Below are 13,049 nucleotides of genomic sequence, written 5' to 3'. Positions count from 1 at the left end.
ATTTTCGGGTATGGGTACGGGGATGGAGACTTGGTTCCCGCGGAATGGGTATGGGGAATCCCCGATAAGAAATTATGGGGATCGGGGCGGGTATGGGGATGGGGTTCGAATTCGGATACGGGGATGGGGAAGGCATCCCCGTCCCTAGGGGTGTAATCGAGTCGAGCCGAATCGAGTAGCACACTACTCGAGTTCGAGCTCGAATCATATTTAACTATTCGAGCTCGAGCTCGAGCTCGTTCGAGTAGTTAATTTCATACTCGAGCTCGAGCTCGTCTATATCTCGAGCTCGAGCTCTAAAATTATATATAATTATATATAAATATATATAAATAAATAATTATATGAATAAATAAATAAATAAAATATTATATACATTACATTTCTATATATATTTATATTATATTTTATATTTATATGTGTTATCGAGTAGCTCGCGAGCTACTCGAACACATATATTTCAAGCTCGAGCTCGAGCTCGATTGTATGTTCTCGAGCTCGAGTTTGAGCTCGAGCTCTGTCAAATCGAGCTCGAGTCGAGTTTTGACCGAGCTACTCACGAGTAGCTCGGCTCGTTTACACCCCTACCCGTCCCCGCCCCGCCCCATTGTCATCCCTAGAAAAACTGGAGCAACAGTAGAAGCATTGGCAAAGGGAAAGATGTGCTCATGAAAAACAATGTCACGTGAAACAACGTTTATTTGGAAGATTCTAGACCTTATAACCCTTTTGTGTATTGGAATATCCAAAAAAACACAAGGATTAGCTCTTGGCGAGAATTTATGACCCATAGGAGTTTGTGTGACGTATCAAAGACATCCCAGAGTATGCAAATGAGAAGAATAAGGGGTTGTACCGAAATAAGCTCATAAGGAGTTTTATTTTGTAAAAGAGTACTAGGCATTCTATTAATTAAATAAGTGAAAATCAAGACACAATCACCCCAATATGGAAGTGGAAGGGAAGCCTGAAAGCACAAGGATCTAGCTATATATAGAATATGCTGATGTTTGCGCTCAACCATTTCATTTTGTTATGGAATATATGCACATGAACTTTGATGGACAATCCCAAGTGTAAGTAAAGAGATCAATGCATTCAGATTTGAAAAAGTCAAGGGCATTATCAGTCCAAACAATTTTAATTGTTTTGGAAAACTGATTCTTGTCAAGAGAAAAAAAAACTCTTACATATAATATCCGCTTCTCTGTTTTACTTTTAGAAATTTGAAGATATATAATGTTCTGCAGCTCTGCTTTGCTTATAATGTTCTCTTTCAAATATAATTTATGCAACTTTGTAAACTAGTTTCATTCTGCAGCTGTGTTTTGCTTGTAGAAATTTGAAGGGATATGATGTTCTGCATTTGCTTATAATGTTCTATTTTACATATAATTTATGCAACTATGTGAACTAGTTTCATTAGAAATTTGAAGGGATATAATGTTCTGCATTTTCTTATAGTGTTCTCTTTTACATATAATTTCTGTAGCTTTGTGAACTAGTTTCATTCTGCAGCTCTATATCCTCCAATGATATTTTGGTTTTTCACTTCTAGCAATGTCATTACAGATACGGTATTGATGAATGTCGTTTGGGTTTTAGTGAATTGATTGCAGGACGAAACTGAGAAGCCTTCGGAGCAAGAACTTTGGTGGAGCAGGATGAGAAGATTTTAGTTCTCCATTTCAAGTGCCCTCCATAAAAATTTAAAAGATTTTTTCATTTGGTCAATTTATGAATTAACATTGTCTTACCCAACACTGCCATGGATGATATTCTTCAATTTGTCGATGTTATTCGTTCAAATATGTCGAAACACCAAAAAAATGTAAAAATTGTTGTTAGGAAATCAAAACTATTTAAAAAAATACTGATGGGAAGTGAAGTATGATTAAACACGAGATACATGGAGTTTCAACAGTATTTTTTGAATCAGAATAAAAATAAAACAACAAACCTAGTTGAAATTGATGAGGGGGAGAGCCAGGAACATTATGGGAGAGAAGACATTGACGGGAGGGAGAGTAGAAGGCGTGATGGAATAAAAGGGGCCGGAGAAGTTGTGGGGAGGTTCAATTCTTTCATTCCTTCATACCCGGTTTTCCTGAGAACAAAGATAAATTAATTGACATTGATAGAACCACATAAAATAAACAAAAAGAACATGAAATCAAAACTATATGTGAAAATACTGAAAATTATCTCTTGCGCTCTAAATATCTTAATAGTATAATATTGAATGAATCGAAATGACATGGATTCATCAAACTTTACAAATACATTGAACAATATTATTTATGAAGAAACAGTAACAAATAAGAACAAACTGGTTAATAAATCTTTTGTGCAGTGAATCTCTACCTCAATCGCAATGTGCTCTTGTAGTCCGCTAATGAAAATCGACACTTCTTGCTCGCTCGCTTGTGAGGGAGGAAGCTCTTGCCGAAAGATGCTCAAATTGACGTATTCTCCTACGGTACCTGTTTGTGGCAATTTCGATAATTATCCAAGTTTGTTGGTGCGAATCGATGGTCCAAACCTCAGGTTGCAGTACTGTGTGAAAAACACCCATGTAAGATCTAGATGATCTCGCTCAAGCTTTAAGAACCAAAGTTGAGTGTCTCCTTCAAGGTGAAAAGACACAAGCCCTACGCGCTGGTCTTCTGGTGTGCGTTGATGGCGGATAGAATATTCACATCGGCTTATCCAAATTATGGGTCGGTTGATCCATTATAGGTAGGAAAATCCATCCTCGAATATTTGGGAATGAACTGATTTGAGTCTCTTATTTCATTGGATTGGCGTTGATATTTTGTGCGTGAGTCAGATGCTCCGCTGCTCTCCTCTCCGTCATTGCTGTTTTTGGACACTTGAGTGGCCAATTCTTTCAGCCTTTTATTTAGATCATATTGATTGTGTTCTTGTTTATCTTGTCTGCATGATTGGCTTTCTTTATCAGACTTGAAATGTTGAAAAACATTGTAATTTGCTGTTGGTTTGCTTTCAAATCGCCCATAACGTCTGTCTGGTACGCGTCCCAGACCGCGTGGGGTGGCTGTCTCAGCCCCCCACGTGGTCTGCACAAATTTTTATTTTTTTAAATTTTTTTATTTTTCTGACGTGTATATTATATATTTATTATTTTTTATAATGTATTTTATTAAATTTGAATTAATTTTAAAAAAAATCCAAAAAATTTGTAACGGCTAGTTTAAAACTCCATGTAGAAATACCCATCAATTTTTACACATATTTTCATTTCAACACATTATCTTATATCTATCATATCTACACTCTCCAATTCTACTATCTACTATTCTCACCATCTATTTTTTTAAATTTCTACAATCATATTTTCTATCCAAAATGGATGAAAATAATAGTGCATTTTTTACAAATTTCTTGAATTCTACAAACACCCCGCATGAATATTCATCTTTCCAAAATTCACAAATTCCTCCAAATTATCAATATCCACATCAATTTCCAAATATCCAGTTTGCTCCACAAAACTTCAAAATTTCCAAGGTTTTGGAAATTCTATGAATCATCCGAATATTTCCAAATATCTAGTTTGATCTACAAAATCTTCAAAATTTCCAAGCTTTTGGAAAATCTATGAATCATCCGAATTATGCCCCTGAGGTCCATATCAACCCCTTCCAGCCGAATATTGGCAAAACAAGAGTCATCCATATTTCATGCAGCCAATTGTTCATGGATATGGTATCCCACACACAACTGGTATGCCTTTTACATCTCCGATATCGAATGAACTTGCAACTCCGACTACTGTCCTGGAGAGTCGGAGACTCAACTTTTCGACCGTGAAACCCCAATTGAGGTGGTCAGTTTAGAAAAAAAAAACGGTTTCAAATGCTGAGGGTATGGGAAAGAGGTCAAGTTGGACAAAGGTTGAAGACGAGGTCTTAGCGAGAAGTTTTGTTACTATTAGCGATGATCCAATCATCGGCAATGATCAGAATACGAATGCTTTTTGGGGACGTGTTGCAAGCTACTACAATGAGAATCGTCCTCCAGGTTCAAACACCAGAAGTGCAAATGTTATACGGTCACATTGGCACAATACAGTTCAAAAGAAGGTATATCGATTCAACGCAAATTACAATAGTTTTTAGAGTTCATATCGAAGTGGTCACAGTGATGAAGATATATTGAGATTTGCGTACGAAAAATATCGCGACGAAAATAATGACATTGCTTTTAATCTCGAGCATGTGTGGAGAATTGTCAAAGATCGTCCAATGTTTACTCCACAGTCCGCTGATCACTTTGTGGCCACAAAGAAGAAGAGAACCTCAGAGTCGGGATCAAGTAACACCTCCTCCAACCAAGATGTGAGTGTATACCTAGACGACGAAGATACTCGTCCAATGGGTCAGAAGGTAGCAAAAAAAAAGGGAAAAGACAAAGTAAAATCGACCATGAAGGATATGACAGTAAATTACAACAATATTTTTGCAAAGTTCACTGAGTACACAAACGTAAAGAAGCTCGAAGTCGGTCTGAAACAAAAACAACTCAAAGTAGAGGAGATTAAAGCAAAAGTTGTATTGTCCAAATCTGAAGTTAAGAATCGTCGCTTGAAGTTGAAGGTGTACGAAATCTTGAACAAAGACACCTCGAAAATGAAAAAAGAGCAGCTTATCGCATATGAATGTCTATTCCAAGATATTAGGTCGAGATGAAATATCTAAAATGTGTACTCAACGTTCAATTTCTAGTATTATTTTATTTGCTGTTATGTAATTTTTAATTATTGTATTGCTCATCTCGATTAATGATTTTCAATTATTATAATCCTTAAAAAATAGCCGTTGTAAAGTAACCATTAAAAAGTAGACATTGAAAAGTAGCTGTTGCAAAGTATCCGTCGCAAACTAGCTGTGGAAACTAGCGTGCCCACGCCTTGTCTAAATAATTATTATGTCGTGGTCTTTATTTCAAAAATCTATTTTGAAAACTTCAAATGTGAAAAAAATAACTTTTTTAGCCCAAATGTTCACCGATATCATAAAACTTGCTTTTACTATTAATGACACGATAGAAATAAGAAAAAATAATTTAAAAATATTAATATTACTTTTTTTAAAAAATAAGATTATTTTTTAAAAAAGTAATTTTTTTATAAAATAATAATCATTTAAAGATTGTGAATAAAATTTAAAATGTATTTATTTAATATGAAAAATAAAGACGATTGAGTGGACAGTGAGACCTATAAAGACTAAGTATTAATGTTAAAATGAATCTGAGTGAAATTATCCTTTAATATAATGAGTATGTGGCAATGGACCCCATGTTATGAGATGGTGGGTTTTATAATAAGAACCAATGTGGATACTCTTATTAAAAAAGTAACACTCTTGTGAGACGGTCTCATTCATGAGACGGGTCAACCCTACCCATATTTATAATAATAAGTAATATTTTTAACATAAAATGTAATATAATTTTTAATAGATAACTCATATAAAATACCCGTCTTAAAAAAATAACCCTTGAGACGATTTTATAGGAATATTTATCTATTAAAAAAAGTAAATAAAATCTAATCAATACATTCCGTATTTTCTGAACTTCCACATGAGTAAATCTTTGATATACACATCCTTGATTTTTGCTACATGAACTTGTTTGAATTGGGCTGGGCTGGGCTGCATGGATTGAGTTTGATTTGGGCTGACCTGCCTGGATAGTGTTCCTAACAGTATTGCTCATTTTCTTCATGGTTTATTTATCTACCGCCGATGTAAAGAAAGTGCAGTAATCTTGCAGTGCCGTATGAGTTCATCTCAATTTCTTTCTTCCAGGGAATTCATATTGGTCAACATCCATTTGCCAAAATGGCAAATCCTGTGACTCTATCTTCTCTTGGCCTTCTCGGATATGGTATAGTTCCTAAAACGGGCATTGCCAATCAGAGGCCGGAAACTTATGTTTCAGGGTCATCCTCCAAGTTTTCCCGAATTCGAGCTGTGCAGGATAACGAAGGGCCTCGAAGATTGGTCGATATTATACGAATTATCCCCGAGGCATCAAGAACCTACTTCAGAAGTCCTTCAAGAAGAGCACTTTTCGGAGGTATATCTCTTCTGGGTGGTTTCTATGTGGCACAAACCATATCTCTATCATTTGGGGCTTTAGGTGTGAATGATGTATTTGCTGCAGTGTTGTGTGTTCTCATAACAGAATACGTCACGAGGTTCTATTATAGCCGGCCGAAAGTCACTTTCCCTATTGCCCTTTTGAACAATTTCAAGATGGGTTTCACTTACGGTCTCTTTATTGATGCTTTTAAACTTGCCAGCTGAAGCTTTATTTTGTGCGGTCGACGTGTGTATTCGTCTATTCGAGTGCAAGTTTATACAGGTTGTATTTAAATTTCTTCACAAGGTATAGGATAGTGGAAACTCATGATTCACTCAATTTTGCACATTCTTAGCTCTAGTTGAAATTTGATGTATCTGATTTGTTCAAGGAACGAAGGAATCATTTTATTATTTACTTGGTTAGTAGAATTGTTTTGAATCCTTTCTACAGATGTATTACATTTAATGTAACCTTATTTTCCATGAATTTGGGCTATCGAGATTTTGCGAACTTCATCGACCATTCAAAACACGCCAAAAAGGACAATTGTAATGTACTGCATTAGAAAGAACTGTGGAGGATCCAGGAATCGCTGTCCATCAATCTCCTGCACAGTTCGCCTCGTTCTTCATTACATTCATGTCCTTAGACACTCCAAAAACCAAAAAATTCAATCCAATGGAAATCAGAGTAATCGAAAGATTCAATTTTGATGCAGTATTTTCCCAACCCTATTGGGGTGTTGATCAATAAGTATCGACTCTTTCTGTGGAAAAATCTCATCTTTCGAAAGCCCATTTAGCAAATTGACTTTTACATCTTCTGTCTCGGTTCATGTCGCTAAAGGTGGGCACAAATCTGATGGCACGACATTGTTTTGCTCTTTTCTTGGCATCCCTCTTGTGCTTTACAGGATTGCTCTGCCCAAGCCCTGGTGACGCTGATCCGATTTACCGGTAAGCTATAAAAATATTGTATTAATAAGCTTCCCTTTTCGTGTCTTAGATCTTGATTTTCATCCATGTTTCGAGTTGTGTGCAATGTGCATATTCTTGGGTGGTGTACATCATTTATTTGTAGTATCGAATGTTTGAACTATTGAGTTTGGAGTAGACTCAGTGAATCGAGTTATATAGCTTGTAATTATAAGAGTTGCTGGAGCTGTCGAAAGTGGGGCTATTTTCTGGGTTTGCTTGCAGCAGATTGCTAATGAAATTGCGGCTGTCTCATTAGAGTGGCAATTTTGGAATCCTGGGAAGTATAAATCTAATTAAACTAGTTGGTGTGGCTGTTTCCTGCCAAGGTGTTCTTTGTGCGCTCTTAAATTAAGATTCAAGGCATTTTTTCTAATTAAGTCTTATATGTAGGTATGACATATCCAAAAAAAAAAAGTTTAAAATAATAGTAATTCATTTTCTTTTATGATAATGTCATTTAATATTTATAAGCACCCTCTTTATTATATGTGATTGAAGTCTCTTAAGACATTTGGGGTTCTATCTTACCATCTCAAGGCACTCTACTTCAATAAAGTACGTAGCGCGTACCTTGCCTAGTGACTATGCTTCAGAATACCTGAATATGTCACTGCATCTTGCAATTATAGTAACTGTGGGCAGATGGACTTGCAGAGGATTTGAATTAGCTTGTCAAGTAATAAAGACTTGATCTGGGAATGCTTATTTGAGTTCAAATTTTGGCGGGCTTTTCTGAATTTCATCTTTTTTCATGTGAAGGTTTGTGGGTTGGGGAAAGACTTCCGAATCATTGTTTAGTTCATGTAATTGCTATCGAGTTGCGTGCTTGAAGGAAACTATTTTAGATGCCCACCAGACTGCGAATTTGAGTGATCGGTATAATCTCGGACAACATTTGGGCTGGGGACAATTTGGCATCGTACGGGAATGTATCGATCAGTTTAGTGGCGAGTTTCTAGCTTGCAAATCTATTTCAAAAGATCGGTTAGTCACTCAAGAAGACGTGCTAAGTATCAAACTCGATCGAAATTATGAGCACTTTATCTGGGCACCCTAACGTGGTTGACCTTAAAGCTGTTTACGAGGAGGAAGATTATGTGCATCTAGTGATGGAGCTTTGTGCTGGAGGTGAGCTTTTTCACAAGTTGGAGAAGCACGGCAGGTTTTCTGAGTCTGAGGCCAGGGTGCGTTTCCGACACTTGATGCAAGTGGTGATGTATTGTCATGATAAGGGTGTCGTTCATCGAGATTTGAAGCCGGAGAACATCCTCTTAGCAACAAAATCCTCTTCTTCACCGATAAAAGTGGCTGATTTTGGGCTTGCAACCTATCAAACCAGGTTGAGTGCCGACTTACTTGGCTTCCCTGTTAATTCTGGCTGATTATCATGTTGACAAATATTTCTTGATACTTTTGTTTTTCCTTTCTTGAGAACAGAACAGAAGTTACATGGTACGGTTGGTAGTCCATTCTATATAGCCCCAGAGGTTCTTGGAGGAGGATATGATCAGGCTGCTGATGTATGGAGTGCTGGTGTGATTTTATACATTCTTCTGAGTGGGATACCACCGTTTTGTGGGAAAACGAAGTCTAGGATCTTTGACGCTGTTCGGGCTGCAGACTTGAGATTTCAGTCGAATCCATGGGATTTCATCACTGATTCAGCAAAGCAATTGATAATAGGAATGCTTTGTAGGGACACGTTGAATCGGCTTACTTCGCAGCAGGTTTTAGGTAGGTTTACGTATTCTCTTTTTCTTAGATTGTTACTCATCCCTCTTGTTTTTACTATCTCAAATATTTTAGCCCTTTTACGGAGTATTTCATCCTTTTTCTAGAATACTAGAGATTATATTTAGATATTTGGAGAAGCGAGTTCATCGAAATGTGAGATCTGAAGTAATCAATGTAACTACCATTAGTGCACACGTGTTGCATGTGTATAATATAATATATTGACATTATGTTTTTTATGAATAATATATTTTTATTTTTTAAATAATTAGTTTGATCATGGTTTTTTACTTTTAGATAGATAAACAGATTGCAAATTTATCCATCCTAGGAACTAGTTGAGAAAAAGATGGAAAAATTGGTGAAATATGCTATAAATTATAATTACTAATAGGTAACATATTATCAAATATAATTTTCATGCGAAATTGGAAAATTTTGGTATCTTATGCCATGCCAAATGTAGTTACTCTGGTAGGCTCGACAATTATATTACATATATAGATAGATATGATTGTTGAAAGGATCTTGCACTCAACCTTATAATCATTTGTAAACTCTGTTCATTCTATGACGTTTTTTTACAGATCATTCTTGGGTGAAAAACACAATTCCACTTTTCAGAGATCTAAGTAAAATAGGTGAGCAACAATGCGGACTGGATTCTGAGAATGGCCGTATTTCCCCATATGCCATGACAAGAAGTCAAGATATTAGTTTTGGAATTGGATCGTCCAACAATGGTGAAATTATGTCCCCAACGTTCACGAGCAAGTCGTTGTTTTCTTCTTTCATGGTAGACCCACCGACGCCTTTGTCGGAAACTTGTGGGTTTCTTTCCATGGTGGTGCCGGAACAAATACCGTGGAATTTTCTGACTGTCATCGCACTGCCATGCTTTGCTTTTTTCAAATCGAGCTTTGTGGTTAAGCATGAGGGTGAGGATTTGGGTACAGCGGAAAATTCATCAGGACTTCACTTATTTCTCGAGGTAATTGTTTAGTCTCTTTACACGGAGTAAATGGCTTGACAACACCTTTAGGATTGCTCTAGCCTCTAATTACAACCTGCTAAGGCTGAATAATCACGACTTGCTGAGATTTTGTCTGATCAAACACACTTGATATTTGAATAGTTATGACTGGATAATCTGATAAACTCCCTTCCATGATATCCCCCTCAAGGTTCAACCTTAATGCGGGTCTACTATCTACACTAATAAAGTAAGTGTTAGAGGGTGTCGGTGTAACGTGCCAATTGCCATAGAAAGATTTGGCATTAGCAAATCTAGTGGAGTTTTCCCTTACCCCAATCTCTTCTTACTACTTCTTGCAGATGGTAACATGGACTTGAAACTAGTTGAGGTCAGAAAGAGTGCATCTGATGGGGCTCGAACATTAGGGTCTCCACAGCAGAAGGAACCACAGAATTACCCTCGGTGAATTCGAGCAAATTGATGTCATGGTGACGGAGTCAGTGATTCGATGGGCATCGTGCACTCATCTCCCTACAGCCAACTCACTTAGATCCTCACTTGTTTGTTAAAAGATCGAACCAACTAGGTTTCAAGGAAGCTAAACCCCAGGGGTAGTGGAACCAAGATAACACGAGTAATGTTTCCTTTGCTGATGAAAGGTTTTAATTGTTTAAACAAAATTCTTTTTTATCAAGTAACTGCCGCATGTACAGTACAGAACTAGTTCATCTAGCTAGTTCCCTACTTCACTGTAATTTTCTACCAGGTGTCAAAAACTCTTTCTTGAAAACATTCAATTCAAAGGAAATCAGAGTAATCGAAAGATTCAATTTTGATGCAGTATTTTTCCAACCCTATTGGGCATTGATCGGGCCATCTCCAATCAGACACTATCTTAGCATCTGATTTTCTCCTCCAACCAAGCGCTATGTTGGAGGAGAGCTAAATGTTGCAACATCGTAACAATATTGTAAAGCTTTAGCTTTTTCTTTTTTCTTTTTTCTTTTTTTATTTTTTTATCCTTTTCTTTTTAATAGAATCTGTTTGTTGTTGTTTTTTTTTTTTTAATTTTTTTTATATCTTTAAATTATAATCTATTTGTTGTAATTGTTAATTATAGGATATTTTGATCTTAAATTTTCAATAATCTGATTATATTATTTTAATAAATTTTGTAATTTTTTTTAAAAATTATTTATAAGTAATTATATCACTTAATTATTCTTTTATAATACTATATTTAATTAATAAAATGATAATAAATATATAAATTATTGTGTTTATAAACATTTTGTGGAATAAATTAGTTGTTAAATAAAATAATAAAGAATATTTTAAAATATTTTTTTTTAGTGTAGAGTAAGTTTAGACTAGATGGGTTGGAGGGGAAGTTCTTCCAAGGTCAGATCAACGGCCCAGATTGATCTGCGTCGTTGATCTGCAGATCATTTGGGAGCCGTTGATGTGTGTCCATTTGCCAGCATATAATTTTTTGGATTGGAGGGTTTGGTCGATGTTGGCCTTATAAGGCACAGCCCTAGCCCAGCCAGAGTTTGACACTTGTCACACCTAGGGGTGGTTTGGTACAGAATACGGCATACCGTATCGAAAATTTCGGTATACCGATATTCGTACCGAATATCGAAATTCGGTACAGTATCGGTATGATACCGTATATACCGATTCTCTTAAACTGTTTTTTTTAAAAAAAAATATCGGTATACGCGGTATCATATCGATACCGTGTATACCGATTTTTTTTGGGTATATCGAAATACCGAAAATTTAAAAATCTTATACCGATATCGATACCGAAAATTTCAGTACGGCCAGCCCTAGTCACATCCCATGAGTCACACACAAAAAATTTGGTTCTACCCCATGAGTTCTACCCCATGGGTCCTACCCCATAGGATCGAAGTTACCCACGACACACCCTTACCTTTAATTTTATTTTATTTTAAATTTTAAAAATTCTGAACTATGTTTAATTCGAATTTCAAATTAAAGTGAGGCATAAAGGCGGGCTTAAAAAATCGTCAGTATTCACAGTATTATACTATTTTTATACATTTCATATAAATAAATAAAAATATATATATATGCATGTATATATATTTATAAATTATAAATAATAATGTATTTAAGTTTTTTTAATAAATTAAAAATTAATGGGTTCGGGTCCAAACCCGGGTTGGACCCGTCAGGTTTTGGAACGGGTCCAGGTCCTATTTTTTCTTGGCGAGACGGGTCTCGGGTTTAACAAAATCCGCCCCACTGTCATCCCTAGAGTTGCTACTTATCTGAGAATTTTATCTACTTTATGTTTGATTTATACGTTTATTTGTGGTAAAATACCATTGTTGAATTCAATTCCCATAAATTGTTAACAACATACACAAAAGTGCGCTAACATGAGATGTGACAAGAAACATCACTAAAATGGATTTGCAATGAATTTGAAACCTTAAAAGAAAGAAAATGGTGTTGTAATCTTTCTATATGATAAAAGTTGAGGCCTTTAGCGGTTCGACTTAATGACACCAAATAATTTTTACAAAAATACTCATGTCTACTTAAAAAAAATCTGTAACTTACTCATAATTATCACATCTTATCCATTTTCAAAAGTTCAAAAATTGAAATATTATTTTTGACAAATCAAAGATTCATATATTATATATTTAAAAAAATTATATCTTTCCTATCTTTATTATTTTACACACACAACGCGTGTGCTCCGTCGCTAATTTTAATAAAAGATTTGACAAGAACACGAGTGCAATGCATAGAAACCAAACAACAATATATAAGGTTGTTTACATCAATTTGCATTGACTAATACTCGGACCAGCTGGCTAACACTTCGGCAAAATATAGGGATAATGCCCATTTTCGTCCCTCTTGTTTGTGACTTATCCAAAAATAGTCCCTCGACTTATCGGGCCGCTTAAATGGTCCTTCGTCTTTCATAAATTTTCCGCATTTGGTCCCTCCCGTCAACTCGACGTTAAATTTTCACGGTGATGAAGGCCCACATCCATATCTCACATTATAGCATATTTACTTCTCATTTATCCCAATTTTTGTTCCTCTCGTTTTTCCCCAATCAAAACCCTAGAACACAAAATCCAAATTTGAAGCTCCCAACGTTGAATCACGCAAAGGTAATTTCCAGAAGACATCACGCGCACTGCTGTCTAGTTGTTGTGGGCGAAAGAGGAGGACAAATCCGATCTATTTCT

At 35.9% G+C, this 13,049-nt stretch overlaps 3 protein-coding genes across 3 annotated transcripts; all 3 read left to right on the top strand.

Annotated features, from left to right (window-relative positions):
* The first annotated feature begins 3,890 nt into the window (after positions 1 to 3,890).
* LOC140860659 (glutathione S-transferase T3-like) lies at positions 3,891 to 4,712 on the top strand. Its single transcript, XM_073263665.1, has 2 exons — positions 3,891 to 4,075; positions 4,166 to 4,712. Exons 1-2 carry the CDS (start codon positions 3,891 to 3,893, stop codon positions 4,710 to 4,712), a joined length of 732 nt encoding a protein of 243 aa, XP_073119766.1.
* Positions 4,713 to 5,786: 1,074 nt separating this feature from the next.
* LOC140863178 (uncharacterized protein ycf20) lies at positions 5,787 to 6,935 on the top strand. Its single transcript, XM_073266396.1, has one exon. It carries the CDS (start codon positions 5,871 to 5,873, stop codon positions 6,336 to 6,338), a length of 468 nt encoding a protein of 155 aa, XP_073122497.1. The 5' UTR covers positions 5,787 to 5,870; the 3' UTR covers positions 6,339 to 6,935.
* A 1,190-nt stretch (positions 6,936 to 8,125) lies between these two features.
* On the top strand, positions 8,126 to 10,686 carry LOC140860658 (calcium-dependent protein kinase 29-like). The gene is made up of 4 exons (XM_073263664.1): positions 8,126 to 8,438; positions 8,532 to 8,828; positions 9,416 to 9,819; positions 10,164 to 10,686. The coding sequence occupies exons 1-4, from the start codon at positions 8,126 to 8,128 to the stop codon at positions 10,179 to 10,181; spliced, it is 1,032 nt and encodes a 343-aa protein (XP_073119765.1). The 3' UTR covers positions 10,182 to 10,686.
* Positions 10,687 to 13,049: the final 2,363 nt, after the last annotated feature.

This window comes from Henckelia pumila, chromosome 4 (genome assembly GCF_033568475.1).
Source record: "Henckelia pumila isolate YLH828 chromosome 4, ASM3356847v2, whole genome shotgun sequence".
Taxonomy (NCBI): domain Eukaryota; kingdom Viridiplantae; phylum Streptophyta; class Magnoliopsida; order Lamiales; family Gesneriaceae; genus Henckelia; species Henckelia pumila.
Note: the sequence above shows the minus strand (reverse complement) of the source record. Positions and strands in the feature narration are given on the sequence as shown.

Bases quoted from the DNA above. Each gene is read 5' to 3' on its own strand.
- LOC140863178 (XM_073266396.1), top strand. From the start codon at position 5,871: ATGGCAAATCCTGTGACTCTATCTTCTCTTGGCCTTCTCGGATATGGT.
- LOC140860659 (XM_073263665.1), top strand. From the start codon at position 3,891: ATGGGAAAGAGGTCAAGTTGGACAAAGGTTGAAGACGAGGTCTTAGCG. The intron at 4,076-4,165 runs GTCACATTGGCA...AAGTGGTCACAG, and splicing joins AGAAGTGCAAATGTTATACG to TGATGAAGATATATTGAGAT.
- LOC140860658 (XM_073263664.1), top strand. From the start codon at position 8,126: ATGAGCACTTTATCTGGGCACCCTAACGTGGTTGACCTTAAAGCTGTT. The intron at 8,439-8,531 runs GTGCCGACTTAC...TCTTGAGAACAG, and splicing joins AACCTATCAAACCAGGTTGA to AACAGAAGTTACATGGTACG. The intron at 8,829-9,415 runs GTAGGTTTACGT...GTTTTTTTACAG, and splicing joins TACTTCGCAGCAGGTTTTAG to ATCATTCTTGGGTGAAAAAC.